The sequence below is a fragment of the Solanum verrucosum genome, unplaced genomic scaffold (genome assembly GCF_900185275.1).
Source record: "Solanum verrucosum unplaced genomic scaffold, falcon-dt-bn FXZP01000279.1, whole genome shotgun sequence".
In the NCBI taxonomy this organism is placed as follows: Eukaryota; Viridiplantae; Streptophyta; class Magnoliopsida; order Solanales; family Solanaceae; genus Solanum; species Solanum verrucosum.
The window spans coordinates 1,662,005-1,689,839 of record NW_026020289.1 but is presented as its reverse complement, the minus strand read 5'-3'; the positions used below and the strand labels follow the sequence as shown (position 1 = coordinate 1,689,839).

The following is a 27,835-nucleotide window of genomic DNA, read 5'->3' as shown; positions in this document are numbered from 1 at the left end:
TGAATTTATACTACAATAAAAATTAAACTAATACAAACATCAACTGGCATTATTACAAGTCATATGAACTTTTCTTTGTCGAAAATACTGAAATATTAAGAATTAGTAAAACAAAAGGGCAATGTTTACATAGTAATAACTCTTTTGAAGCAAACTTCCTGACAATCTAAATCACATAAGTAACATTGACAAATAAAGTCATTCTTTTGTCTTAAGCATCAAAAAAACAAATCATGACAATTTTCTAACTGCTGAGGAGTTTAATAAAAAATATTCAGTCACATATATCAACATCACAAGATAAATTGTTAACAAAAATAAATGAATTTATACTACAATAAAAATTAAAAGGAAAAAGGTCTGAAATATATCCGAACTTTGACCGAAATTATTGTAATAATATTGAACTTTGGAAAAGACCTTTTACCCCCCTACACTATTTAATAGTGTATTTTAAAGGTATATATGTGCCTACGTGGACATCATAAATATTGCATCATTATAAGTAGTAACGTGTCCACGTGGGCACATATATACCTTTAAAATATACTATTAAATAGTGCAGGGGGTAAAAGGTCCTCCATAAAGTTTGGTATTGTAACAACAATTTCGGCCAAAGTTGGAGTATTTTTCAGACCTTTTTCCCAAAATTAAACTAATTCAAACTTCAACTGGCGTTATTACCAGTCATATGAACTTTTCTTCGTCGAAAATACTGAAATATGAAGAAATAGTAAATTAGTAAAACAAAAGGCAATGTTTACATAGTAATAACTATTTTGAAGCAAACTTCCTGACAATCTTAATCACATAAGTAACATTGACAAATAAAATCATTCTTTTGTCTTGAGCATCAAAAAAATAAATCGTGACAATTCTCTAACTCTTGAGAATTTTAATAATTTTGGGAAAAGATATTTAGAAATATATATCTACATCACAAGAGAAATTGTTAACAAAAACAAATGAATTTATACTACAATAAAAATTAAACTAATACAAACTTCAACTGGCGTTATTACAAGTCATATGAACTTTCTTCGTTGAAAATACTGAAATATTAATAAATAGTAAATCAGTAAAACAAAAGGGCAATGTTTATATAGTAATAACTATTTTGAAGCAAACTTCCTGACAATCTAAATCACATAAGTAGCATTGATAAATAAAGTTATTCTTTTATTTTGGGCATCTAAAAAATAAATCGTGGCAAATCTCTAACTCTTGAGAAGTATAATTATTTTGGAAAAAGATATTCAAAAGCATATATCTACATCGATCATAAGAGAAATTGTTAACAAAAACAAATGAATTTAGACTACAATAAAAATTAGACTAATACAAATTTCAACTGGCGTTTTACAAGTCATATAAACTTTTCTTCGTCGAAAATACTTACATATTAAGAAATAGTAAATCAATAAAACAAAAGGGCAATGTTTATATAGTAATAACTATTTTGAAGCAAACTTCCTGACAATCTAAATCACATAAGTAGCATTGCTAAATAAAGTCATTCTTTTGTATTGAGCATCAAACAACAAATCGTGACAATTCTGTAACTCTTGAAAAGTTTAATAATTTGAAAAAAGATATTCAGAAGCATATATCTACATCACAAGAGAAATTGTTAACAAAAACAAATGAATTTAGACTACGTCATGTTAACTTCATATATTGGAACATTACATTCTAATGTATATACTAAGCAAAAAAATAATTATTATATCATCAAAATTATTTTCCTCAAGTACTCGATGTTAAAGAATATACCATCTTAGGATAGAACAATTTACTTTATCAGAATAGTGGTACCTCATATTCCGCTAAACTTCGAACTCACTCAACGACAATAAATCACACGATTTTTTTTAAATGCAAGAAGAAGAAGAGTAGAAGATTAAAAAAAAAATTGTGACTGAAAAATTATAGTAATTTAACATTCAAGTTAGGAGTTCATGCTTTTAAGGTAATATATATATTTATATATAAAGACTTTATTAAGCAAGTTGTCTGTCGATCCCCGTTGGTTAATTGTATCGACAGACACGTCTACTGGCGGATAACTCACTTGTTGTCACCAAATACATACACAAATATAAATGGTTGCAAGTAATAAAGTAATCGTAAATAACCAGTTGTTGAATTCTAAAGGGACTTTGCTAACAATTTTTTGATTAATTCAACTAAGATTATAGTAGCAAGTGTTGTCCAATTTCAAGAGAATTGTTTGTTTAATCTAATAGGAGTAATAATTATATTAAAGGAAGAACTCAAAAGTCACTCTTCAGAGCGCATATTAGTAAATCGATATATTAGAGCTATGTCAAGTTTTTTCTTATCCTAAGTGTTTCACGAGTGAATCAATCATTGATTAGTCTCTTTTTACAAATTCTATTATTAATCAAGATGACAATTTTTCTTAATAATAATAACTTCTGCCATTTATTTTTTTTACTAATAAATTATCATGCCAACTCGATTAACGTCTAGAATCCATTTTTTTTGTGGGAAGTCTTATTAGAGCCCGTTTGGATTGACTTAAAAAAAAAGTAGTTTTTCAGTCAAAAATAAAAAATCAAACTGAAATGACTTTTAAGTCAAAAAATAAGAAATAGGGGGAGACCTACTTTTGGTTTCTGACTTATTTTAAGTCATTTTTTTTATATTTGTCAAACACTTCCAAAAGTCAAAAACTGACTTAAAAGTAGGTTTGACCAACTTTTAAGCCAATCCAATCACCCTTTAGACAAATATTTGCTACAAATTTGTACTTTGCTTCTTTGTCACTAAAATATGCGACTCATGCGTTTAAATATGAAATGTTATTCATCCAAAGAAAAGAATATTTAATTTTCTTGCAACTAATAATTTTGTGGTTAATTTTCACATTTATTTTTATTGTACGTAGAGAATTTAAATTGATTGACAAGTAACTAAAGTACTCTCTCCGTTCCAAAAAGAATGATTTTCTTTCCTTTTTAGTCTGTTTAAAAAAGAATGATTTTTTTTTTTTTGGTAACATTTTAATTTCAGCTTTCTACGTGACATGTTTAAAGCAACAAGATTGAAGGGCAATTTAGTACATTTGACATAACTTTAATTTAGGATCACAAGATTCAAAAGTCTTCTTTATTTTCTAGAACTTCGTGTCAAGTCAAACCAGGCCACTCTTTGTGAAACGGAGGGGGTAATTACAAGTGACATGACATGTGAAAACTACCTCTAAATGTTGTAGTATTGTCTGTACTTGATGCTCCAAACAAGAATAATTTGGTCGGTAATCAAGTGAATTAGTAGGAGGTAAAAGAATAGCTAGTGAATTAACCGTTGTTTCTTTTTATGTTCAATATTTATATTGAGACTCAATTAAATTTGTATTTATATATCAGGAGTAAATTGTTCCTAACAAAAGTAAGAGGTGTTTGAATCGACTTAAAAGTTGGTCAAACCTACTTTTAAGTCAGTTTTTGACTTCTGAAAGTGTTTGATAAATATAAAAAATAACTTAAAATAAGTCCGAAATGACTTGAATTAAGTTAAGAACTATTTGACAAGGTAAAAAATAACTTAAAATAAGTCAAAAATCAAAAGTAGGTCTCCCTCTAGGCCCCTACTTTCTTTTTTTTTTTACTTAAAAGTCATTTCTGACTTTTTTTTTTTTTTTTGACTTAAAAGCTACTTTTTAAGTCATTCCAAATGGGTTATAAGTTTATACCCCTTAAAATTCAAGCTCAAATATTTATTAAAAATAAAGAAGTATCTACCATTCGATTCGATGTTGATTAGTATTGAAGTAGGTTATGTTGTATGGTAAAATGGAAACTAGACTTCTTTTTGACTTCACCAAAATAAAAGAGTAGTGCATATATATTTGTGATTATTAACCATACATGCACCCACTGAACATTACTACATCTAATGTTGGCTCTTTCAAAAGAAGTGTCACTTTCTCAAATCCTATCAAATCTGTGAAAAATAGTTCATCTCATAACTGTTTGTTCATACTTTCACCAACAAGCTAAGGTAGACTAATAAAAATCATTCTGACAGAAATTCCCAAAAATCCAAAAATAAAATAAAATATTTTGATTGAATCACCTTTGTCACTTTATTAGAAATTTCATCCATATCGTAAAAAAAATTCAATATTTTATATATCAATTAAGAAATACATATCTTTTTATCTTATATGCATATTATCAAAATATTAACTCCCTGCTGCTATGACTTTTTTAAGAAACAAACATAATACGGTGAAATAATACTTTTTTTTGTTTTGAATAATACATTATAATAAATAAATTATGTGAGAATGAAGGTTGGACCACTAAAGTCGAAAACCTTCATAAGATGATCTGAGAGACGTGGATGTGCTAAGATAAATGTACGATCATAATTAATTAGACAAAATTAAAATAATCACATATATGATAAAATTCAAATAGCATACATTAAAGATAAAATGATGAAATGTTTCTTAAAATGTTATTGTCGTTTCTTGCTTCAATCGTCGCTTTTAGGGGTGTCAAAATAAACTCAAATATAGATAACTTGTCCAATTCACTTAGAATTTTATCAACTCAAAATAATTTAAATTGGATTCAATTTCAACCCATCCATGCCTTAACCCATTTTAAAATAATCTACAATTGAGCCTAATTTAATCTCCAATTTCAACCCGTTTTAAGACTTTTTGTTTGCATTGGTTTAATGTATGTTCTCATATTGAAGGTATTAATTACAATCTATTTTATATCTTCTAGGATTTATCTATCAATTTGTAACTTATTTTTGTTATTTGCTTGAGTTGAAATTCAAATCATAGTTATAAAAGGTAAATAACAATATGTTAAAACTATTGAGATTAAATGGATCAAATTGGACGGATCAGAACTCAATCTGATAATTAGCCCATTTAAGCTCAAAATAAATTTGGACCGATCATGACCCAATTCAATTTCTAAAATCAATTGAAAGAGATTTATTACGAAAGATCAATAATTTCTTATAATTCATGCAAATTAATCAAAATTATTGCTAGTATTGTGCAATATAATACATGAATTTTATGACATACGAGTACGAATTTGCATCTCAATTCTCGGATATTTCCTCTTTCCTTTCACAATACAATTGTACTTCCTTTTTTCTTGTGAAATTTATTACTCCGGTGATTGGTTTTATGTAGAGTCATTAATATGGGCTAGGCATGTTGGGTCGACCTGGCCTAATTCGGAATTTGATAGGGCTGAGCTATGATTTTTGGAGCCCGTTTAAGAAAAGAGTTTTTTAGCCCGGCCTGAATAAACCTGCCGATTTGTGGGGCTTGAGAAATATGGATAGGGCCGACTCATGGGCCAAATAAAAATTAATTAAAAAATAAAAATAAAATAGAATATTAAAAATAACAAGAGTCTAAACTCAAATCAATTTAAAGTTTGAAATATTACAATTTAAATACAAATTATGTTTATAAAATATGTATTACGTAAAATAAAAATTCCCTAAAATTTTTAGGAATCACTACATAGGCCGTAGCCTATGGAATATTGTCATAGTTTTTGTGTTTTATTATGATCATTGAAAAACAATTAGGTTTATATTTTTATTTAGCTATTTATGTTTTACTTGAAATCAAACTTAATAATTATCATAAAGATAATTTTATTTGTGGATTTGATTAACAAGTAGTAACACTAACACCATATAATATTATCTTGTCGATATTTATGATAATATTTTTAAATTATAATTTGATTTAAAAAATTATCAAAAATATATTTTTACGAAAAGAGGGGTGGCCCGGCAAGCCCGTAGCTCACGTACTTGTGGGCTGGGCCGATCATTTTCTAGCCCACACCAAAAATGGACTAGCCTGACCTGAGCCGTTAAATTTCAAAGCCTGTATGAATTAACCCGGATGAGGTGGACCAACCTATATTGACAACTCTAGTTTTATGATCCTCGATAAATATTCTTTTATTTGAAAATAGATAAAAATATAACACAAAAAGATTTGGTAAATTAAAAAACAAGAAACCTCTGTAGTCAATTCTCATCATATTTGGTCATGTGAGAAAATTTCATCTTTTATTATATAATAATATATACCGTATAATTCCATAAATAAAGTTTGAAAATGATAATATGAATGCAACCTTCTGCCTTTATTATAACATTCAAAAAGTAAATCAGAAATTTAATTTAAAAAATGTTGAAGCGCTAGAATTTTGAATAGAGGGAATCAACATAAGTCGTGGTAAGATGATTGAGATTTGTTCATCTTAAAAAAGAAGTTTTGGGTTTGAGCTTTTAGACATAAAATAAAATATTTTATTGAGAACGTCCCCTAAATATTAAGTCTTGCAATGCATGGTTTGTGATGTGTCATTTGCACAAATACCCTTATTTTGAAGTGATCTTTAATTTTTATCCTCATATATGGCGATTTTTAATTTTTGCCTTTCAGCACTTGAAGTTACAAATAAGTGACCGAAAATACCACTAACACCAAAATAACAACAATTTCCATTTGACATAAGTTTATATTTTTGTATCATAATATATAACACAAGTTATGCCACTTAAGTCCTACAGAATCCAGAAGTTATATCGTAAAGGTCATAACTTAGATACTAGAGAACTTATGTCAAGTCAAGTGAGACAAAAATTCACTTTCAGAACCCACAAGTAATTATGCCGTAAGAGGCATAACTTGATTCCTATATAACTTATGGTAGGCGAAGCAAAAGTTCTCTAAACTTGTGCCGAACAAATTAGATACTACAAAACTTATGTCCAATACCTTAATTCCTACATAACTTATCCCGAGCAAAATCAGGTCATAAATAAAAATACTTTAATCCATAATTTTTTATGAAATGAATAGAGACAATCTATACAAATATTTTAAATTTGAATTTAGTCGTATCCCAATAGGTCGGAAATGATATGTATGTAAGTAGTGAATGTTGTAGGAGAGGAAGCAATGGGCAAAACCCATACTCATATATAGACATAGAGATAGAGAAATGTCAGGAAAAAACTGAAGGTCTTGAGTTTAGTGTGGACCAAATAAAATGTTGGCTGTGTATTATGAAAGCTGTCGGAATGGAGGGGACTCCCAAAGCTCTGATGACACAAGAAGCCATCTTTAGCCCATTACTTTCTGGCACCTCATTTTGCAGCAAACTACCTAAACATCAGACAATTTTGCACCACATTTCATTCTTTTTATTAGTTTTATCGCTCACAATTAATGGCATTGCACTACTTTCTAACCATGCTTATAGGGAAAACCATTAACAAGGGGGGTGGGGTGAAAAATAGGTCAATAAAAGAAAGGGTATGTTGTTGGATATATTCACTCTCTCCTACCTTTTTTTAAAATTATTTTATTTTAAAAGTATAATACATGGTTAATTTGTCAGTAAATTTCGGTTTAGACATTTGAACAACGATATATTTCAATAAATATCTGAATATATAATAAAATGTTTATCATATAATTATACAATTTTTATTTAATTTTTGAATTATTGTTACGTGTGTTCTCAAGTGTTTATTGTATAGACAGATAAGTTGTATATATGTATGGCAAATTCATTGAATAATTATATACAGATCATTCTCAATTGAAATATACATAAGGTTTTACGGTTAATTATTAAGACTAATGCATATGGTTAAAGGAGGTGACTTATTTTAAATGGTTATTTTTAATTTTTTTTATGTAATGAACATTTGAAAACAAACATTAAGTTGAGTGTCTAATTGAAGCAATTTATCATATGTTTTGGTTCTTAATCGAAATATATGATTGAAACGATATTAAAGTGGGACATAAAAATTTAATATCATAAGAAAAATATGACTTTCTTGAAAATATAAGAACAAATATGATCCTAAAATTGAATGAGGTGAAAAATAGGACAATGAAGGAAATATGTTGTTGGAGATAAGGAGGTGTTGGATATATCCGCACTTTCTCCACCCTTTTTTATATTTTTTATATTTATATAACCTTTCAAAATTTGTCACTAAATTTTTCTCAAATATCCAACTTACGATATGATAAAAAGTTTATATTAGACATTTTAAATTCAAATTTTAAATTATTTTTATGTATGTTTGAGTGTCTATTATATATACAAATAAGTTATACATATAAATATGTCATATCTATCAATTAATTAATTATATACACATCAGTCTCAATTGAAACATATATGATGTTTTGTGCTAATTATTATGGCTAATACATATAGTTAAAGAAGCTGACATATTTCAAGTGGTTAATTTATCTACGTAATCTGCATTAATTGAAAACAAATATTAATTCGAGTATCTAATTGAAATAATTTATTATATGTTTTGGTTCTTAATCGAAAGTACATACGATTGAGATGACATTAAAGTGGGACATATAAATTTAAAATCGTAAGAATACAAATTACTTATTTGAGAATAGAAGAACAAATATGATCCTAAAATTGAATGAAAAGAACAAATATAACTTATCTGAAATATTACATTTTTTGGTTCTCATAATTAAATTTTGATACACAATTTCATTGTTAGTTCTTGCTACTTACATTATTGAGGTTATATATGCTTCTTTGAAGATTCCCATTGCCTTTATATAGCTGCCAATCTTGAATTTGTTAGTATTACTTTATGATCTTGAATTTGACCTCTTGTCCTTGCAAGAAATCCGTGCAACAACCCCCTTTGTTAATTAAATTAATTGAACCCATCTAACACGTTTTCTCCTTCAAAGACAAATTATTTTCATTGCCTATTGATCTAAGTTAGAGAAGAAAAAAGATTTTCATTGATGATTAGCAATAAATTATTTCCTGTTGTTTTCTTTGATTTGATTATCATATTATGTATTGTTGTTATGTTGTACTGTTCTTCATTATGTTCAACATGACTCCTTCACTACTGTATTTTCCTTATTTTATTTTATTTTATTTGAACCGAGGTTTGATTAAAAGAGTTTGAAATCTAAATGATAGGCTAAAAACCAAGAATTGACCAAAATAACATGTAGAAATAAAGTTTCTATTTTCTACATATAGCGCTCTAAAAATTAGTGTGTTATTTTTTAGTTGTCATGATTTTCTTTTTTAGAGTTAAATAATAAGACTTTTGATTAATATTTTATGATGTATTTTTTCATCATATTGATATGCAAAAAGTTTACAATCTATAGTACTTTTTGTATAATTTTTGAATATCTAAATTTTTAGTTTAAAATATCGAATTAATGTACTATAATTTAACTTTAAAAATTAGTCAAATTAACTTTCGACAAGCGCAACATGACAACTAAAAATGAACGAAGAGAATATATTTTCTTTATAAGTGGAAATAAGGAAAGTGATGATAAACTAGATTGGTTGATCACTTAATTAGTTAAACCAACTTTACCTAGGGCAAAGCTATAGTGTTCCCAGGTGGTCAGACGAACACCCTGTATCGAAAAATTATATCAAATATATATATATATATATATATATATATATATATATATATATATATATATATAAACTTATTTTTATATGAATATCTAAAGGCTTGACACCATTGTGTATGTAGGAGTGTACAAAATCGAATAGAAAATCGAATCAAATAACAAATCGAGTTAAATCGAAAAAAGAGTAATGATTTGGTTTGACGGGTTTGGTATTGGAAAAAAAATCCGACTATACTTGGGTTAGTTTGGTTTTAACTAAAAAAAAATTCAACTCAAGACCGAACCAACCCGACATTATATATATAATTTTTAAAATTTATTCTATGCATACAAATATTTACTTTGATATAATTTCTAAATATTTCTTATACTTTTTCATAATTTTTTTCTTTTAACATATTATTTCAAGATTTTGAGACTTAGCTAGCATTTCGCCTCAAGTTCTTAAATATTCTTTGCAAATCATATTTGGATGAAGTTTTTGGCCCCAATTTTTTCCAAAAATATTTGACTATTTCAAAAAATATGATTTATACCCATAAGTTCTAAAAAATATTTAAAACACCTATAAATTTATATTATCATCCTATAATGAATATGTTCCGTTAAAAATAACCTTATAATATAATTGATTACAATCAAGAATAACAAAATAACAATATAAGCAAGACAATACATTAATCGCATACTCAAATTTGTCGTTGATTCAATTATAATTATAACTCATTAAGCACAAATTGTTCCTTTTTCTCAATTTTATCACTCAAATTAAAATTCAAACTTTTTCGAAGGAGATAGTAACAAATATTAGTTGGAATTAATAAATAATGAGTATTTTTTATAAAATATAAAAGTTTGAGGTAATTATTGAATTTTTAAATTTTTCAAATATTAGAACTTGGCCTAAATACTAATTTTCTCTAGTATTTGAGAACTTGAGATCCTTAGAGTTTTTAATGGTCCATAAAATTTATAGCCCAAAAATATTAGTAACTCTTAATATTATTCCAATATTATTTTAATTATGAAACACCCGCACTGATTTTTTTTAGTAAATTTTTTATCGACTTTCTCTTGGGTCAAATTGAGACCAATTTTGAAACACCCTACTGATTTGACTCGACACCTTATTTTTTTGATGGACTTTTTTGTTGTAACAAAAAGATAAGGAAAAAAAAGTTCATTTAATTCCTTAATAATGATTTAGCAAATTGTTATGTCCTATGAGTTTAGTGGCCATGCCTTTCTTTTTTCTAAAATAAAAAATATCTGCACCAAATTCTTTTTAGGAAAAATTACAAGAAAGCTCACCTTTTAGTTTACTTATTACCATTATCCACTATAAGTTTTATAAATCTCCAAAATGCCTCATTTTCACGCATCAGATTAGTGTATCTCGCGCATCAGATTAATGTATTAGCGCTTATATTATTGTATCTCGTGCATCAAATTAGTGTATCATGTATAAAATGTAATGTATCTTACTTAGCGATTAATGTATCTCGCGCATCAGATAATGTATCAGCGCTTATATTATTGTATCCGTTTGAGGGATTTCTGTAATTATAAACTTTAAAGGGATAGATTGTAATTTTACCTTAAAAATATGTGATTTCTGTAATTTTCTTTTTAATTACCTAAGAATGATGTTATCGAAAGTGTTTATTGGTTCGATTTTAGAGTAAAAATTAATTTAGTCAATTTTTAATTATTAAAATTAAACCAAATCAAATATACTTTATATTCATCGATTTGGTTGTTGTTGGTTTAGTTTGAGTTTTTCAGTTTTTAAGAAATATAATAATATTTTTCTCCTAAATAAGAAAATAATTTTTTAACTTATATTATCATTATTAACCTTTTATTGTTGTTGCAATATTTTTCTTAGATTATGCAGAAAAAAAAATCTTAACATCAATAAGCTTTAATCAAGTTGATAAGAAATACAAAAATTATATATAGGTAAACTCATAATTATATCTTTGAATAAATGAGTTTGAATGTATTTTTTTAAAAATAAGTGAGCTTAATAGATGGTAAGTTCATAAGTCTATTAGAGAAAACAACTTTTTCATGAAAAAATAAATATAAATTAGTTAAAATTATTTGCAACAATATATTGTATAATAGATTTTTCATGAAAATCATACAAAATAGTTAAGATTATTTATATAAAAAAATATTGTATAATAGAATTTCCATGAAAAAAGTATATAAAGTTTTAAAATTATATATATAAAAATATGTTGTGTATATCATTTATCAGTTCATTTTTTTTATTCGTCTTGTTTTTAATAAAATCGAACCAAGTATTATTAATTTTTAAAAATATAAATCAAAACTAAATAATAACCGACTTATATTATTTATTCAGTTTGGTTGATTTTTTATTTCATTTGATTTTAATTAAATCGTGAATACCCCTAATTGTTACTGTGGGCCCCTGGTCAATTATTTCATCTGTTTCACTTTATTTAACACAATCTTCTTATTAATCCGTTTATAAAAAATGACATACATTGTTATGAAAAAACTTTTATAATCATGTAAATATCAAAATATAATTATTGCCACACAAAAATTATGATATATTTAAATATATAAATCTACTTTTATAGGATAGCCTTGCTACTCCAATACTTTCAACCTTATTTCCTCAGTTTTAATATCTCAAAAAAAGCTTACATTGAGTCAAATTATGTCAAAGTAAATTCAAGTACATCGAGTGGTAATGCTAATTATTGTATTGGTTAAACAAGTAGCAAAAAAGGTATAATATATAAAAATGTCATTTAATTTGCTTTTATTGACACCTATATAATTAACTTTGGTTATATATAAATAGATACTTAAACTTTTATATGATCAAACAAAAAAATATCTACGTGACGTTCTATGTGACAATTACGTCATACATAGTGTCCTACATATAATCTGCCATATAGAACATGTGTGAAGCTAGAGCCTCACGTCACGAAACGAATATTTTATTTTCAAATCAACTTCGAAGAACGATCGAGACTCATCTTCCTAAAAAGAAGAGTCTTCGTTTGAAAAAAAATTAATTTTTTAATTCCTTAGGTAATCAAACCAAGGTTTCAAGCCGGTCAAATCAATAGTTTCAAAAGAAGAAAATAAAGGTCGAATTCAATAACAACTAAGTCCAAGTTAAATAATATGTTTATATATTGTGCCCGAGAAAAGCTAAATATAATAGGAGAGAGAGAAAGAGAGGGGGGGTTTATGAGAGTTGTTGTAAGAGAGAGTCCTGCAATGTGGGCAAAATAGGGTGGCGCACAAAGGAAGAACCAAACAAGACTACACATCCATACTTTCCTTTACTCGTTTCTCGCTCCATCCATAATCACGTCTATCAAGGAATTTTCCCTTTTCTCTTTAAACTTCCCCTGTTTAAACAACAGAGAGAGAAGTGTGTGTTTGTGTCTAGGGAAATCACCTTTGATTATTTTCTTATCTCATCCATTCAATTCTGTAGAAACAAGCCGGACCCATGTGAGCAAATTATCCTTTTCACGCCTTTCAATTTCGTATTTTTGTTTTTCTTTCTTTGTCGTTTTTTTTTTCTTCTTCTTTCTTCCCTATTAATTTTGCTTATGTGGGTTTTCATGTTTCCGTGAAAATAACTTATGGGTGTTTGTTGGTTTCTTTTGGTTTGGTAGCTTGAGGGTTCTATTTGGATATAGCTATAGTGGAGTACTATAAGTAAAAAAAAAAAAAAAAAGGTTCTTTTCTTGAAATTATACTTTGTGAAATTTATATTGTGTGTGGTTGGGATCCTTGCTGGATCTATTTGTGTTTTTTTTGGTTATTGTAATGTTGAAAGTACAGATGAAATTGCTGTTTACTTGGTTGTTGTGTTTGTGATTCTCTTTTGTTTTACTAAATTGTAGTAATTTTTTTTTTTTCAAAATTTCTTAGGCTTTTCGAGGAGAGAATAATTCAGTACATTGTAAAAGGTGATTTGTTGTGGTGGGGTTTCATGGGGTGAACTCAAAGGTATAATGGGTAGCATTAGTGATGATGAAGAATGTGTATTTTTTGATGCCTCTGAGAATATTGGCCAAGTACCTGATTTGGGTTCTAATGAACCCCAGGTGCTCAAGTCCAGCTCCAGGATTGGTAATTTTGTCACTAGTAGCTACCAGTATGATGTGTGGAGTAGAAGTCCCAGCAGTGTTAGAGAGCGTCGTAGGGAATTCTTTAGTTGGATGGGAGAAGATCCAGTAGATGTATATGGAAGTTCTGATTCTAGTTGTGAAATTGAAAGGATTATGGAGAGTAGTGAGGCTGTGGTGCGAACCTCAATTCTTGAAGACGAATTTCCTTCTCGCCAAGTTCCTCTACCTGGTTTGTCTGTTGGTGTTTTGGGTTCATATAAAGAGTTGGATTCAAATGAGACATTTGTGTGTCGGAGTGGCAATCCAGGTGGTGGAAGAGAGTGCAATGTACATGACCAGGCTGAGAATAATCACAGAACTACGAAATTGGAACGACAGCAACTTGGATTTGAGGTCAATGGAGATGCTGGGAGGAAACTGAATGTGGTCAAGAGGCGTTTAATAAGTAGATTGCGATCACTGACGTGCATTGTAAATGACAAAGGGAGAAGTAACAATTCAAAGGTTGACAGCTCCAGTGCTGTCCAAAGGTCTAGGGTTCAGAGGGCTAAGGTTCACCATAGAAAGAAGCGATTAAATGAACTCTCTGCACTTTTTGTGGGGCAAGATATCCAGGCTCATGAAGGTTCAATATTAACTATGAAATTCAGCCTTGATGGGCAATACCTAGCCAGTGCTGGTGAAGATAAGATTGTGCGTGTATGGCAAGTGGTGGAAGACGAGAGATCTGATGAAGTAGATATTCCAGACTTAGATCCATCTTGCATGTACTTCACAGTGAACCATCTTTCACAACTTGCTCCTTTGGTGACAGAGAAAGAGAGAATCAATAAATTGAGGGGTCTAAAGAAAACAACAGGGTCTTCCTGTGTCATTTTCCCGCCTAAGGTCTTTCGAATTTTGGAAGAACCGCTGCATGTGTTCCGAGGACATAGTGGTGATATATTGGATGTTTCGTGGTCAGAGAACAATGTATGTTTATTGCTGCTCTATGCTTGATTAAAGCTTTCTGAACAATTCTGGATCTAATCAAGTTTTCTTTTATGATTTATTATTCTTGCAGTATTTGCTTTCATCATCAACGGACAAAACTGTTCGTCTGTGGCAAGTTGGATATGATAAATGCCTCAAAGTTTTTTCGCACAGTAATTATGGTATGCACCAAACATTTTGTTAGATCATTCTATATTTTTCTGATTCAGGCTTTTTTTTTGCTGATTAGCCTAAGTTTCTGTCAGTTTAGTTCCAAACTGCATTACTCACTATTTTCTTTGTTTTTGTTTTTCAGTGACTTGCATACAATTCAACCCAGTAAGTGATGATTACTTCATCAGTGGTTCAATAGACGGAAAAGTTCGCATTTGGGCGATTAACAGCGGTCAAGTTGTGACTTGGACGGATATAAAAGACATTGTGACTGCTATTTCCTATCGTCCTGATGGGAAGGTCGTTAGTTTGTCTCTTTTTTCCTTTTTACAAACTTACCTCATAGATCCAGGATTTCATAGATCCAGAAATCCAAGCAGTTTATTAAATAAGTTATCTACTTCTCATGCAGGGTGGGATTATTGGTTCTATAGCAGGCGCATGTTGCTTCTTTAGTTTAATAGGTAATGTTGCCTCTTTTCCTTATATATACCAAAATAGCATTGATCACCTGCAGTTAGGATTTATATTTTTATTTAAGAGCTTTTAGCCCTTTTGTTACTTTGTGTCAGTTGATTAACCATCAAGCTGATTTTAGGTAGATAACCATGCACAATGTCATGAACTTAACGTACTTTTTTTTTTCTTTTGTTATGGGTGCGTCTGGTTGGAGAGTTTGCCATTTTCATTTCTGTCTTTTGATTTTCCAGAGTTGTTCTAGCCCATGCTCTGTTTCCTTCCTTTCTCCAAGCTTTATCAGAGTAGTATTTCCGTTACCTGATAGTAGTTATAGTTTGTATGAGCATCATATGTTAGTCACATGCCAATTTCTGATGCACATTATATAAATTCTTATGATATAGCAAATGAAAGAATGCGGATATAGTTTACACTTACTTAGAATTTGTGGTCCATATTTTTGCAGTTTATGAAAGGATAGTGTGTGATACAGATTTCATATCAAATTAGAAATGTGTTTTGACATTTTTGGACCATCACAGATCATGAGATTCAACTGGAGGAGCAGATTTGTTTGGTCAGTAAGAAGAAGTCACTTTGCAAAAGAATTACTGGCTTTCAGGTTAGTAGACATCACCCAGATACTAATTACTGCTTTATTAGTTCTAGATAGCAATGTAATAAGATGCTGATAAATCATGTTACTCCAATGCAGTTTCTACCACAAGACCCAAGTAAAGTGATTGTTACTTGTGCGGACTCCCTAGTAAGAATCCTTAGTGGGATCAATGTGATTGGCAAATACAGAGGTATGCTCCCTTCTCGAGTTTTAGATGATGACCTATTTTCCCTACTAGTTGATAATGCAGCTGTCTACAAATATGGGACCTGCAGTCAACTTAATTTTTTTTACGTGTAGTTAATTGGATATCTGGTGGAGTTTTTTCTCTTCTTTTTTAACTTTCTGCTACTTTATTCTCTAGGCCTAAGAAATGCAGGAAGCCATCTCTCTGCTGCTTTCTCCTCAGATGGGAAGCATATCATCTCTGCATCTGAAGATTCTAATGTCCATCTGTGGAACTGTCACATTCCAGAAGAGACTTCTGTGTCTCAACCTGAAGCGGTGAGATCATTTGAGTTCTTCTATAGTGATGCATCCATTGCAATACCTTGGTCTGGACTGAAAAATGTCAACCACGAGAATCAGTGTCACTCACAAGTGCTGAGTCAAAGCTTAAACAATTTTCCTTTGGGGGCTTCTCCTTTTTTCTCTTTAGGACAAGGGTTGTTTTTAGAGGCAATTCCGAAGGGATCTGCCACCTGGCCTGAAGAGAAGCTTCCACTGTCAAGTCCTCGGTCTGTGCCTTCTGCAATGTGTAAATCTCAATACAAGTTTCTCAAAAGTTCTTGCCAGAGTTCATCCAGTTCTCATGCCTGGGGTTTAGTTATTGTTACTGCAGGCTATGATGGGCGAATAAGGTCATATCATAATTATGGACTGCCTTCACCACTTTGAGAAGTATAATTTCAGGATTTTCAAGGAAGTGAAAGTTATCTCCTCTTTTGACACCTGCTTTCTGGATTGCAGAAACCCTTTGTCATGGAACTACTCGACAGAGTTCAGTGCTGCAACGAGAGCTCCATATGAGAAAGGATGTTTGACCGGCCCCTTTAGGTACTTACAAGTCATGTCAGAGTTTGCTTGAATATACCTGATCTTGCCACTAGTTGGCACCTAATTTTAGTTTATTAGCGCCATTCATCCACCAACTCTGGAAGGAAATGAATATTTTATGAGAGGTCAACATAACATGCTTATCCATATGAGTTGCCTGCGGGGCCTTTCATTATTCTACTTCCTTGTTATCTAAATGAGATCAGGGAAGGAGCTAGTGGCTATAATTTTCTCTAGGCGAAATGGTGGGGAACATCATCTTTTATGACATGCTGGCTGTTCTGAATGATTGAATTGTTGTCTGCCATACAGTCAGTCCATTGAAGATAGGAGTAACCACAGGTTGATTGTGAGGAAGGTGGGGGCCGCTTCCTGCTGAATTGGAGTGTCGTAGCAGCTGTACGTGCACGAGATCTTAGTGTTGATGTCAGTTACTAATATGGTAAGAATGCTTCGGGGCTGGTGCTCTGCTCTGCCTCTGGTTGGAACAGCGCCTTTTCTGGTAAAAGAGGGAGGTTCATTACAGAGATGGTGCTGGTAACATGGGTTTTTTGGGGGGCACGGTTCTAAACTCGGTGGATAATGTGTCCAATCCTCTACCCTTCTCCACTTGAATACTTAACTTTTGTGACATGTGCTTAATCCAACACGTCACATGTTATGCTCTTACCACTAGATCAAAGTTTGGGGGCAAGGCTGCTGGTAACATAGTTACACTAACATAGATGGCATTTTCAATTTTACAGCTCCAAAATTGTATTTAGTAGCATCACAATGTTGGTTCAACACACGCGTGAAACAACAAATGTGATTTCATTGATTAGTTCTTCTGTATAAAAATCAGTAGTTATTAGTGTATGTATATGTATAGAACTGACTGCTCTTCCTTCAAAATTGTTAATAGCAGCTGACCCCCTTGCTTTGAGATTCAACGATTTTGCTTCAAGTATCATTATTGTAGTCTTTGAATTAAGAGAAATTGGTTAATTCCTTGATGAATTTTGGTGACTATGAGCCAATTTGCATGCATGTTTGAGCTAATACACACTATAAATCTTATATATAGAGGGCGTTCAGCTAGCTAATAAATTGGTTGTGGTTAACCAATTTATAGTCATGTTTTAGCTTTATTTATGTGTTTGTTAAACAATAAAGTACTTATAATCAAGTGTTCATAAGTCAAAATCAGCCAAAAGTCATTAGATAATCATCTTCAACTTGTAATTTTTCAGAACTTTTCGTTTGACCAAGTATTTTATTGTTTTATCTTTAATAGTTTTTTCCAAACCAAAACTCCCAACTTCCTCTTCACTCTGTATGTGCCGTTTCTGTCTTATTTATAAGATTCCTTCTAAATTTATTATAACTTTTGTAAGAATTTAAGAATTTTTAGTTATTATAATATAAGAATAGATCAACATTTTTAAATCAAACTTACAGAAGTAACTAATTTCCAAATTTCATTTTTACTTTGAAATAGAAAAACTATTTTTTTTCCAAATACTCACATTTTTCATCGCCAAAACACCCCCTTGCAGTCGCAGAAGTTTTTCAAATAACCCTATGAACATAGAAGTTGTAGCGCCCGAAAACTTGACAAGATCGTGTTGCCAATGCTTCTGAGGGCCAATTTTGCACTGTTAACTTCAGAAACATAAAGTACAACAGCCTCTCACTGGCATTTGCTATTTTCCTAGAGCAAGCAAGACACTTGGTAAAGAATGTCAAGGTAAAGGAACAATAAAAGGCGTCTTTCGTGCTTAAATGTTTGACCTTGTAACAAAAATGCCAACGGACAAACACCTCATACAACAGGGAGAATCAGTCTATAAGGGAAAAAAAAAATATTACAGTTGATACCAGAATTACATTTCCATTTCCTCTGTTTGGAGCCAGGGGATTAATATGACGAAGTTGGTGATGCCAGTTCTGGGGAAAAAAACGGAAAGAAAGGTTGCATCATAAGCTGTCCAGTAGAGATCGGGCTGCAAAATATTGACAATGACCAAATGCAAAGAAGCAAACATCATCAGATCAGGAAATTAACTTTTTCTTTTTTGGTGTCACAATATAATATGGGCCAAATCAAGACAACTTCTAGACATGGAAAGCACTACTTGTTTTTTGAATGTTAGAAACATGGAAAACACCACTTAAGTTGCCGTCTTGCACCTGATATAGTTTATCAGGCATATGTCCCTATGTCAAATATGTTAAGTCTGATTCTCGATCAAGAAAATTTAGTCTTTTACAGATAATAACCAAATGGCTTTTCGAACAAGCTCTTCCTAGAACCTATGAACATTCAAACAGTAGTTAAGTAATGATTTGGACAAGATATCTGGATGTCAGCAACCGTACATCCCAGGTTTTCCCTAACATGTACATAGAAATCTGCGAGTCACTTATAATAAGAAAAGATTTGTTAATCTTCTTCAAGTTTGGTATTTAGACATTCCAACCATAAGGATTCCACACATCAAAGCACTCAACATATAGCCAACCGTCTAAAAGATTCTTGACTTTGAGACTAGGGGCTTCTAAATTTTCGCTTAACAGACATAAATCTAACGCACCAACTATAGAAGTTTCAGATTAATCCCTTCACAAGATCCCGTGGCAACCTTCCTAGTCCAACTCAATTCTTTCACTACTGAGAATCTGAGATCATAAATTCAGGGTAATGTTAGCCGGGAGCCATGCAAGTTCTCTGATAAACAAAATAATAAGGATGTAGTTCATCTGCAATACATTTCCCAATGATCTTATACTTAAACTAAGAAGTCAGATAGATACATCTATGTAGTTTAACTCTTTTACGATTCATTGTGCAAGCTCCATGTGTTGCAATGTCATAATCGACGTTCGATGATCTTGGGAATGGAGTTCATAAACAAAACATTTGGAAGTAAATAATAAATATTTCATCTTTTTCTACACCAAAGAAAGCATTGGGCGATTAGGCACTAAAAACGATACAAGCCTGCCCTGTCAATTCTCTAACAGCAAGCCCAAGTTAGTTTTCCAAGAAATCATCGTTCCATTTGTTAATAAATCCTATGTCCAACAAATAACCATGAAGTGCAAGACAACCAGTGGCAATGCATGTGGCAACATTGTACCAATACCAAGAGTAGCAGCTATTAACTTGATTCGACCTCTACAGTTCTCCATTAGTAGGATAAAACTACGAAAAACAACATGAGATAGCTCCTTTATAGATCCACTTAGCACCAAAAGTCTGCTAACCTTTTAACTCCATTCTCTTCATTTGTTCCTTAAACCTTTTTCCTGCAAGAGTACGAAAGAAAACCTCCATTCACGATAGGTTTTCAGTTGACGAAGTAAATAACCTTTTCCCTCTCTTTCCTACCTAGAACCCTTAACAATGCATCCATCTGGCAGAAGAGGACCAAGAAGATAATTCTATTAGCATCTCTAACTTTGAAATCATTTTTGTGTAAAAGCCATCAATTTCCAGCTCAAACGATAAACAGTAGAGTTGTACTTTCGATAACCTGTAGATCATCGCTTAGAGGCATTGAAACAGCCTTCTACAGAAATGTACGCGAATATGCATCCACTCTCTTCCTTCCCTTGTCTAGTACAAACTAGAGAGAACTCCTTAAACGAAGTAATACCTTTTCGTAGTCCAACTATGATGAATCATTTGAACACCATAGTTGAATAGACATAGAGGATTTATATATACGACCCCAACCAATCGTAGAACTCAGTTGAATGTTTAATTGTTTAAAACAAAAACAGCAAAAAAAATAATATTCTAAATTCAATATTCAGAAACATAAAATCAATAACATCTGTGCAAATGTATTCATACAAACACACACATAATCACCTACCAAGCAACATATATTGAATTAACTCCATAAAGGCAAGAGATCCAAATTAATAAGATATATTCCGGATCACCTATCAAGCAACATACATTGAGCTAACAACAAAAAAAAAACAATCAATACATTGACAATATATTCATCATTACTCCTTTTTTTTTCCGGCAAAAGGCAACCAACTGATCTACTATATGTAAAATCAGAAAAGAAGAAGATGTATAATATGAAATTACCAGAAGATTTAAACAGGGAGGTTGTCAACGGAATGAGAATTGTTGGTCCTAGGGCAAGGATCAACATGAGAAGGCAAATTGTTCATAAAAAGAGGGCGATCTTTAGCTTCTTCCTCTTCCTCATCATCAGAGGCATAGGTTGTGAGATTGACACAAGCACATCGTTCCAACGAGGCGAAGAATGCCGATGCGACACTCGTGCCGAACCACCTCGCCAGGCCGTCAATCTTTTCGCAGGACATTCTCTTTGATTTATTTATTTTTGGTTTTCGTTCGTGTCTCTCCTAGCTCGATCTCCAGTCGAGCGAGAGGAGAGAGAAGAGGGTCTTTCTTTGTCCGGTTAGAGGGAAAAGGAACAAATGGAGGAGAGATAGGCGAGGAGTGAGGAGAATGGTCAATAATCCATTACCTCACCTGATATACATTTTTCCTCATTATTCTAATACCCTCCAACTTTGCGTTCAATGTTGGGTTGGGAGTTGGGACCTTCACTAGAAATTAACTTTATTGCATTCTAAAAACTTTAACTTTATATGCCCGGTCTAGGTATTCATGTATTATTATTAATCTTTTATTTTGCTTAAATTAATACAAACTGCCTCATAACTTATAAACTTAATTAATTATATAATTTTTTAAATTGTAAAAATCAAATACTTTTATGCCTGAATAACTTACCGCCTAACTAGCTACCAAAAGTGGTATCACATAATTTAATACTTGTATTACTCATTTCCATACTAACTACCAAGTGACTACGGTACATATCGACCGGTTCAGTTCAATTTTGAAGTTTATCGATTCAACTTATCCGTTATCGATTTGTAGATATGCTAAACCGTTATATAACTATTAAAATATTGACTTATCGGCTATCAGGTCAGTTATCGGTTATGGATCGTTATCGATTCGGTTATCGGTTTAATCAGGTGGAGCTATAGCCACCTTCGTTGGAAAATTACGTTGTATATATATGCCAAATTCTACATTTAAAGGATATATATTTAAAGTTGGACACCCCTAACAAAAGTTATGTCTATGATATAGTGGTAACGTGTGTCCATTTGAATGAAGAAATTCTGGGTTTGAACCCCAAATAGCATTATATTTTTTTATTTTACTTTGACAGTCACACACCATTATCTTGGACACCCTTGATAAATTTCTGGCTCCGCCACTAGGTTTACTATTACGATTTGACACGATTATTTTTTATTTAAAATCACTTAAAAACAAAGTGACAAACCAAATGAACAATGCAAATGAGTTGACAAATTGCATATAGCTTAAAAGTTACACTAATACATTGTAGAATAATTGAGAGTTTGAGACATCTAGAAATAAAAATATGAAACTAAGCGTTAAATCAAGAACTTTATATACCGAATGGTATAAATATATTTTATTAATTTACTATTGAGTTATCAGTTAACTTGTTAAGAAAACACCTCAAACAGTTAAGAGCCGATAACCTGATAATAAAAAAAATCAAAAACATTATTAAAACCGCTAAACCAATAATATATTTTTGATTTAGATTATTGATTTCAGTTCGGTTTTGAACTAACACTACAAGTAACTCCTAACGTTTGATGAACTTGCCTGTGTTATAAAAACTACACAATAGAGCAGACATGAAGGCGCATCTGGTGTAGTGGTATCATAGTACCCTCCCACGGTACTGACCGGGGTTCGATTCCCCGGATGCGCATTATTATCTTTTATTTTTCACTAATGCCTATTTAGATGTTAGATGTTATTACATCTAAGCCTCATTGGTTATGTTAGTTCCAGAATATATATAAGCACCCACAATTTCTGCTACGTCCAGCCAGGTAAAGCAAGTATTAAAATGCCAGAACAGAGAACTCATTCCTAAGTTGTCATAACTAATTATTTATTTGGCTCTTTCTTAAAGGTTTAGCTTGGGATAAAGTTACATCAACTAACATCATACTTAGATTCAATCTAACTTTAAAACTCACATTTGAAAGAATACAAAAGGTTCCAATCTGTATTGATGAATGTTTACTATCATACATGTCTTCCAAATGGAACTAGATTGAACTGTAAATTAATCAATGTCTTCCTCCTAATCTAAATCTATTTTTGATTGTCACCGTCAACAGGAAATATATATATATATATATACCAATCATGTGTATCCTATCACTAGAAAAAGTAAACTAAAAACTAGCAATCATTTACAACTCATCATGGTCATCATCGTCACCAGCACCTGATTCTCCTCCCGGTGCTCCACCAGACCTCTGATATACTGCAGTGATTATTGGGTTGCACACAGTTTCCACTTCTTTAAGTTTTTCATCGTAATCCTCATTCTCAACACTCTGCAAGTGCTTCTTTTGTCGCAGTTTCAATCTTTTCTTTCTCATCAGACTCTAGCTTGTCTGCAAGCTTATCCTGGTCATTTATTTGGTTTCTCATGTTATATACATATGTCTCCAGGCTGTTTCTAGAGTCAATTCTTTCTTTTACTTTCTTATCCTCCTCTGCGAATTCCTCTGCTTCCTTGACCATATGTTCAATTTCTTCTCGACTCAAGCGACTTTTATCATTGGTAATTGTAATCTTCTCTGATTTTCCAGGGGCTTTGTCTTCATCTTTGACGGTCAGAATACCGTTTGCATCAACTGCAAATGTCACCTCAATCTGAGGAGTTCCTCTGTTGAAATATGAAAGAATTTAGTAAAGAAGCCAATATTATTTTAGTCAACCAGGCAAAAGGAAACTCATCAAACACTCTCAAGCAGGTGGAGAAGACAAGTACCTTAGAGCTGGAGCTACTCCAGTTAAATCAAATTTTCCTAGCTGTCTGCATTCCTTTGTGAGACTACGTTCACCTTCAAACACCTGAAGAAGAATATTCGAATATTCATGTTAGAAGAGTCACAAGTCCAGACATGTTCCTTCTCTTGAGACTTCAAGCTCTCTAAGAAGATAGTTTCGAGGAAATACCTGAATGGTCACTGTTGTCTGTTGATCCTGATAAGTGGTGAAGACTTGAGACTTTTTAGTAGGAATGACAGTGTTTCTTGGGATCAACTTAGTCATCACTCCGCCAACAGTTTCAATACCAAGAGTGAGTGGAGTCACATCCAGAAGAAGAATATCTTGTTAAATTCCAAAGTTAATTGTCAAATATATGGTTTTTAAAAGAATCAAATCTCCATCAAATGGATAAAAGACAGACAAAAGAAGAAATACTTTTAGTTTCATCACCACACTAGCCACTCAAAATCCCCCCTTGTACATCTGCACCATAAGCAACTACTTCGTTAGGGTTGACTCCCTTGCTGGGTTCTTTGCCATCAAAATAATCCTTCAAAAGATGTTGAACTTTAGGAATCCTGGTACTTCCACCAACAAGAACAATTTCATCAATCTGGCTCTTCCCTAGCCCAGCGTCTTCCATAGCCTTCTTAATAGGCCCCATAGTCTTTCTAAATAAATCATTGTTTATCTCCTCAAAACGTGCCCAAGTAAGTGGTTCAGAGAAATCCACACCATCAAATAGAGATTCAATCTCTACCCTAACTTGGTGCTGACTGCTCAAAGATCTCTTGGCACGCTCAGCTTCTCTCCTAAGCTTACCCAAAGCTCTGTTGTCCTTGCTGATGTCCTTCCCGTGCTTCTTCTTAATCAATTTAATAAAGTACTCCATAATCCTAAGGTCAAAATCCTCTCCTGCAATGAAGAAACTATCAATGTGTAGTGTGACTTGTGAACAGGGCTTATTTGAAACTAATAGTTTTTACAACTAGCATTTATTTTCATCAAGCTAAATCAGATATCAAATTTGAACTGATGTAAATTTTTAGTATTATATCAATATATGGGAAAACTAACAAAAATAAATACAGCAATTGATGCAGTTAACAAAGTGGTGCTAACCTCCTAGGTGAGTGCCTTCATTTGTTGCAAGAACTTCAAAAACACCATTATCGATGGTGGGTATGCTAACATCAAATGTTCCACCACCAAGGTCAAAGACAATGATGTTCTTTTCACCACCTTTCTTATCTAATCCATAGGCAATTGCTGCTGCAGTTGGTTCGTTAATGATTTTTGCCATATTTAGTCCAGCGATTACACCTGCATCCTTAGTGGCCTGCCTCTGGGCATCATTAAAGTAAGTTGCAGGGGAGAACACATAAAAAGATCAGCAATCAATCATATGATACAATTATTGGAACTTTACATACAAGGAACAGTGACAACTACATCATTGATTTTCTTTCCAAGGTAAGCTTCAGTTGTTTCCTTCATCTTGGTCAAAATCATGGCACTGATCTCCTCAGGACTGAAGACCTTGTTCTCCCCGTCTTTAATCCTAACTTGGATATATGGTTTACCATCCTTGTTAACAATCTTGTACGGAACAAGTTTCATGTCCCTTTGAACTTCTTTGTCTTCAAACCTATCAAATAGATAGTTTTGAGTCATTGCTATTATATCACCCTCTTCAAAACAAAATTTAAGTTTGCACCCACTCACCCCCTTCGTGTTTGCCAGAGAGGATAGAATTATTTCATCTAAATGAGATTTTACGATATATCAGAAAAGAAGGCAAATGAGACAGATTTGTCAAACTTCACGCTCTGTTGCAACAAATGTATATAAGGATGCCGTTTCAAATTAAGCAATCAATCACTACTATATCATCATCAACGTTTTTCTGTCTAAGTCATTCAAACCACTACCCTCCAAACAATTAGACAGGTATCAGATTAGGAAATATCATACCAAAAACTAACTATATTCTACTCTATACATCTAAAACTAAAAGGCATTAATATTCTAACCAAACTGTTAGCTACTTCTGCAACTAGCAATTTTCAATTGAACAATGTGCATGCATATATCGAAATTGACTAATCAACCTCATGCCGAACACAAGAATTCCTACAATCTATACACATCACAAAGTTAACAAATGTGAATCTTCTAACCTAATTTTCATTGTAAAAGATTGAAATTGAAGATGAGCATGCAAACAAGGAGTAAAAAGCTTACCGAACAAGACTATCAAGGATGCGTTTTGCTTCCACGCACCACCAACCATTGCTCGCCGATCTATAACTGGTTTCAACTTATCAATTTTCTTCAAATACTAGCTAGCAATTCTCATCTTACTTCTCTCTTTGCAGACACAATTATGGACTCTTCAAATATCATACAACAATATATATAAGGGTGGGGTTCGTTGAGGCGTCATATTTGATGATGTGGATCAATCATTATGAAGGTAAGAATCCATGAAAAAGATGTCACTTTTATTTTAGGACTCTGACACTGTAATTAAATAATCGAGCATGTCATAAGTGATGACGTGGACCAATTAGCTTCAAATATGTATTGAAAATATATCAACTGTTGCTTTTAAACACATACAACTATATAAACGTCATGCAAATATACCAACGACTATGATAATTTTAGATCAAATTATTAAATAAGGATATTTTTATTCAATTTCAGAAATTTAAATATGTTTTTTTTTCAAATAACATATAGTTACTCAATCATTACCAAGCTATCTAATTTTCAAGTAATAATAAAGTGCAAAAATTGGTCAAGTATTATGTGAAATTAATACTTACTTATCTAAATTTATGTTTTTTCTTTGAATTTGTTCATTATTTTTTGGCTTTGACTTCGCCGCGTATAAAGAAAGATAAACCCCGCATCATTCTGCAATACAGACCAGTCCATACGTAAATTAATTTTATCATGATTCATGAATAAGGTCTAATAAGAAGTCAATGTTGATCGCTATTGAAAGCATCTATCAGTACCCTACGGTAAGCAACACAACCTAGTCTTTAACTTTCTTAGCACAAACAACTCTAAAAGGCATTTTTTTCCAACAAAGATGTATATGAAAAATAAAATGAAATTAAAGAGACAATTTCACTCTAGTTTTCATGTACATCTTTGTTGGGAAAAGATGACTTCATGAGTTGTTAGTGCTAAGAAAAATAAAGACAATGTTGTGCTACTTGCAGTAGGGCACTTTTGGTTGATGCTTTCAGTAGCCATCAATATTGGATTCTTATTGAAGCTTATTCATGTGGAAATTTAAGGATGGAGTGTTTTAGCCTGCAGAATGACAAAGAAAATGAGGCTCATCTTTCTTTGTAATCTTCTTATGCAGTGGAGCCTAAGCCAGAATATAACGAACAAATCCAGAGAAAAAAATGTAAATTTAGACTAGTAAGTATTAATTATTTTTTTCAACAAATGCAGTAAGGCACACGAGCTCCTGCATCTTGTAAGTCATGGGGTCCATGCACCTTTCCTTTAGTGACAAAGGGCAAGGCAAGGGTTCGTGTGCCTTTGCTCCTTTGGTTTCATGCTAAAATTTATTTACCGTTTTGAAATTTTGACAACATTTTCTTATCCTTTAGGCTTCGAACTCTTATAATTGCTCTGTGAAAGGAGAGGAGAGAGGGTGGGGGAAAAATAAAGTGGGGGGGGGAGAGGCCAGTGGCGTAGTATGTCAGGGTGTCCAATTGAACACCGTATATACAAGTAAAATGATAAATAAAGTCACTAAATAACATATTTTGGACACCCTTGACACAATAATATGATGTATCCTAGTGGTTTCGGGTGCATTGAAAGAGTAAAGACACACAAACTTAAAGTGTTCGTATGTTCGAATTTCAATAATAGAAATTTTTTTCACTTTTTAAGAAGAGCAGGTTCACTTTAGCACTTGGACACCCTTCGTGAATTTATTTTTTTTCACTTTTTAAGAAGACCAGGTTCACTTTAGCACTTGAACATCCTTCGTGAAATTTATGGCTCCGTCACAG

At 31.9% G+C, this 27,835-nt stretch overlaps 2 protein-coding genes, 1 long non-coding RNA gene, 1 other non-coding gene and 1 pseudogene across 4 annotated transcripts in view; 3 read left to right on the top strand and 2 right to left on the bottom strand.

Moving 5' to 3' along the window:
• The window catches only part of LOC125834427 (ethylene-responsive transcription factor SHINE 3-like), a 388,745-nt gene that overhangs the window by 274,265 nt on the left and 86,645 nt on the right, over positions 1 to 27,835 (top strand). The gene's annotated exons all lie outside the window — the stretch shown is intronic.
• LOC125834413 (uncharacterized) lies at positions 12,695 to 17,493 on the top strand. The gene is made up of 8 exons (XM_049513556.1): positions 12,695 to 12,997; positions 13,424 to 14,595; positions 14,687 to 14,777; positions 14,912 to 15,069; positions 15,182 to 15,233; positions 15,771 to 15,850; positions 15,944 to 16,037; positions 16,212 to 17,493. Exons 2-8 carry the CDS (start codon positions 13,507 to 13,509, stop codon positions 16,742 to 16,744), a joined length of 2,097 nt encoding a protein of 698 aa, XP_049369513.1. The 5' UTR covers positions 12,695 to 12,997; positions 13,424 to 13,506; the 3' UTR covers positions 16,745 to 17,493.
• LOC125834430 (uncharacterized) lies at positions 18,559 to 21,399 on the bottom strand. The gene is made up of 2 exons (XR_007443349.1): positions 20,994 to 21,399; positions 18,559 to 18,888 (listed from the first exon to the last, which is right to left on the bottom strand). It is a non-coding gene; the product is annotated as an uncharacterized LOC125834430 (long non-coding RNA).
• TRNAG-CCC (transfer RNA glycine (anticodon CCC)) lies at positions 22,634 to 22,704 on the top strand. Its single transcript has one exon. It is a non-coding gene; the product is annotated as a tRNA-Gly (tRNA).
• LOC125834403 (luminal-binding protein 4-like) lies at positions 23,178 to 25,460 on the bottom strand (annotated as a pseudogene).

Coding starts and splice junctions, on each gene's coding strand:
- LOC125834413 (XM_049513556.1), top strand. CDS start 13,507: ATGGGTAGCATTAGTGATGATGAAGAATGTGTATTTTTTGATGCCTCT. Junction 14,596..14,686: donor TTTCGTGGTCAGAGAACAAT/GTATGTTTATTG, acceptor TTATTCTTGCAG/TATTTGCTTTCATCATCAAC. Junction 15,234..15,770: donor TTGCTTCTTTAGTTTAATAG/GTAATGTTGCCT, acceptor GGACCATCACAG/ATCATGAGATTCAACTGGAG.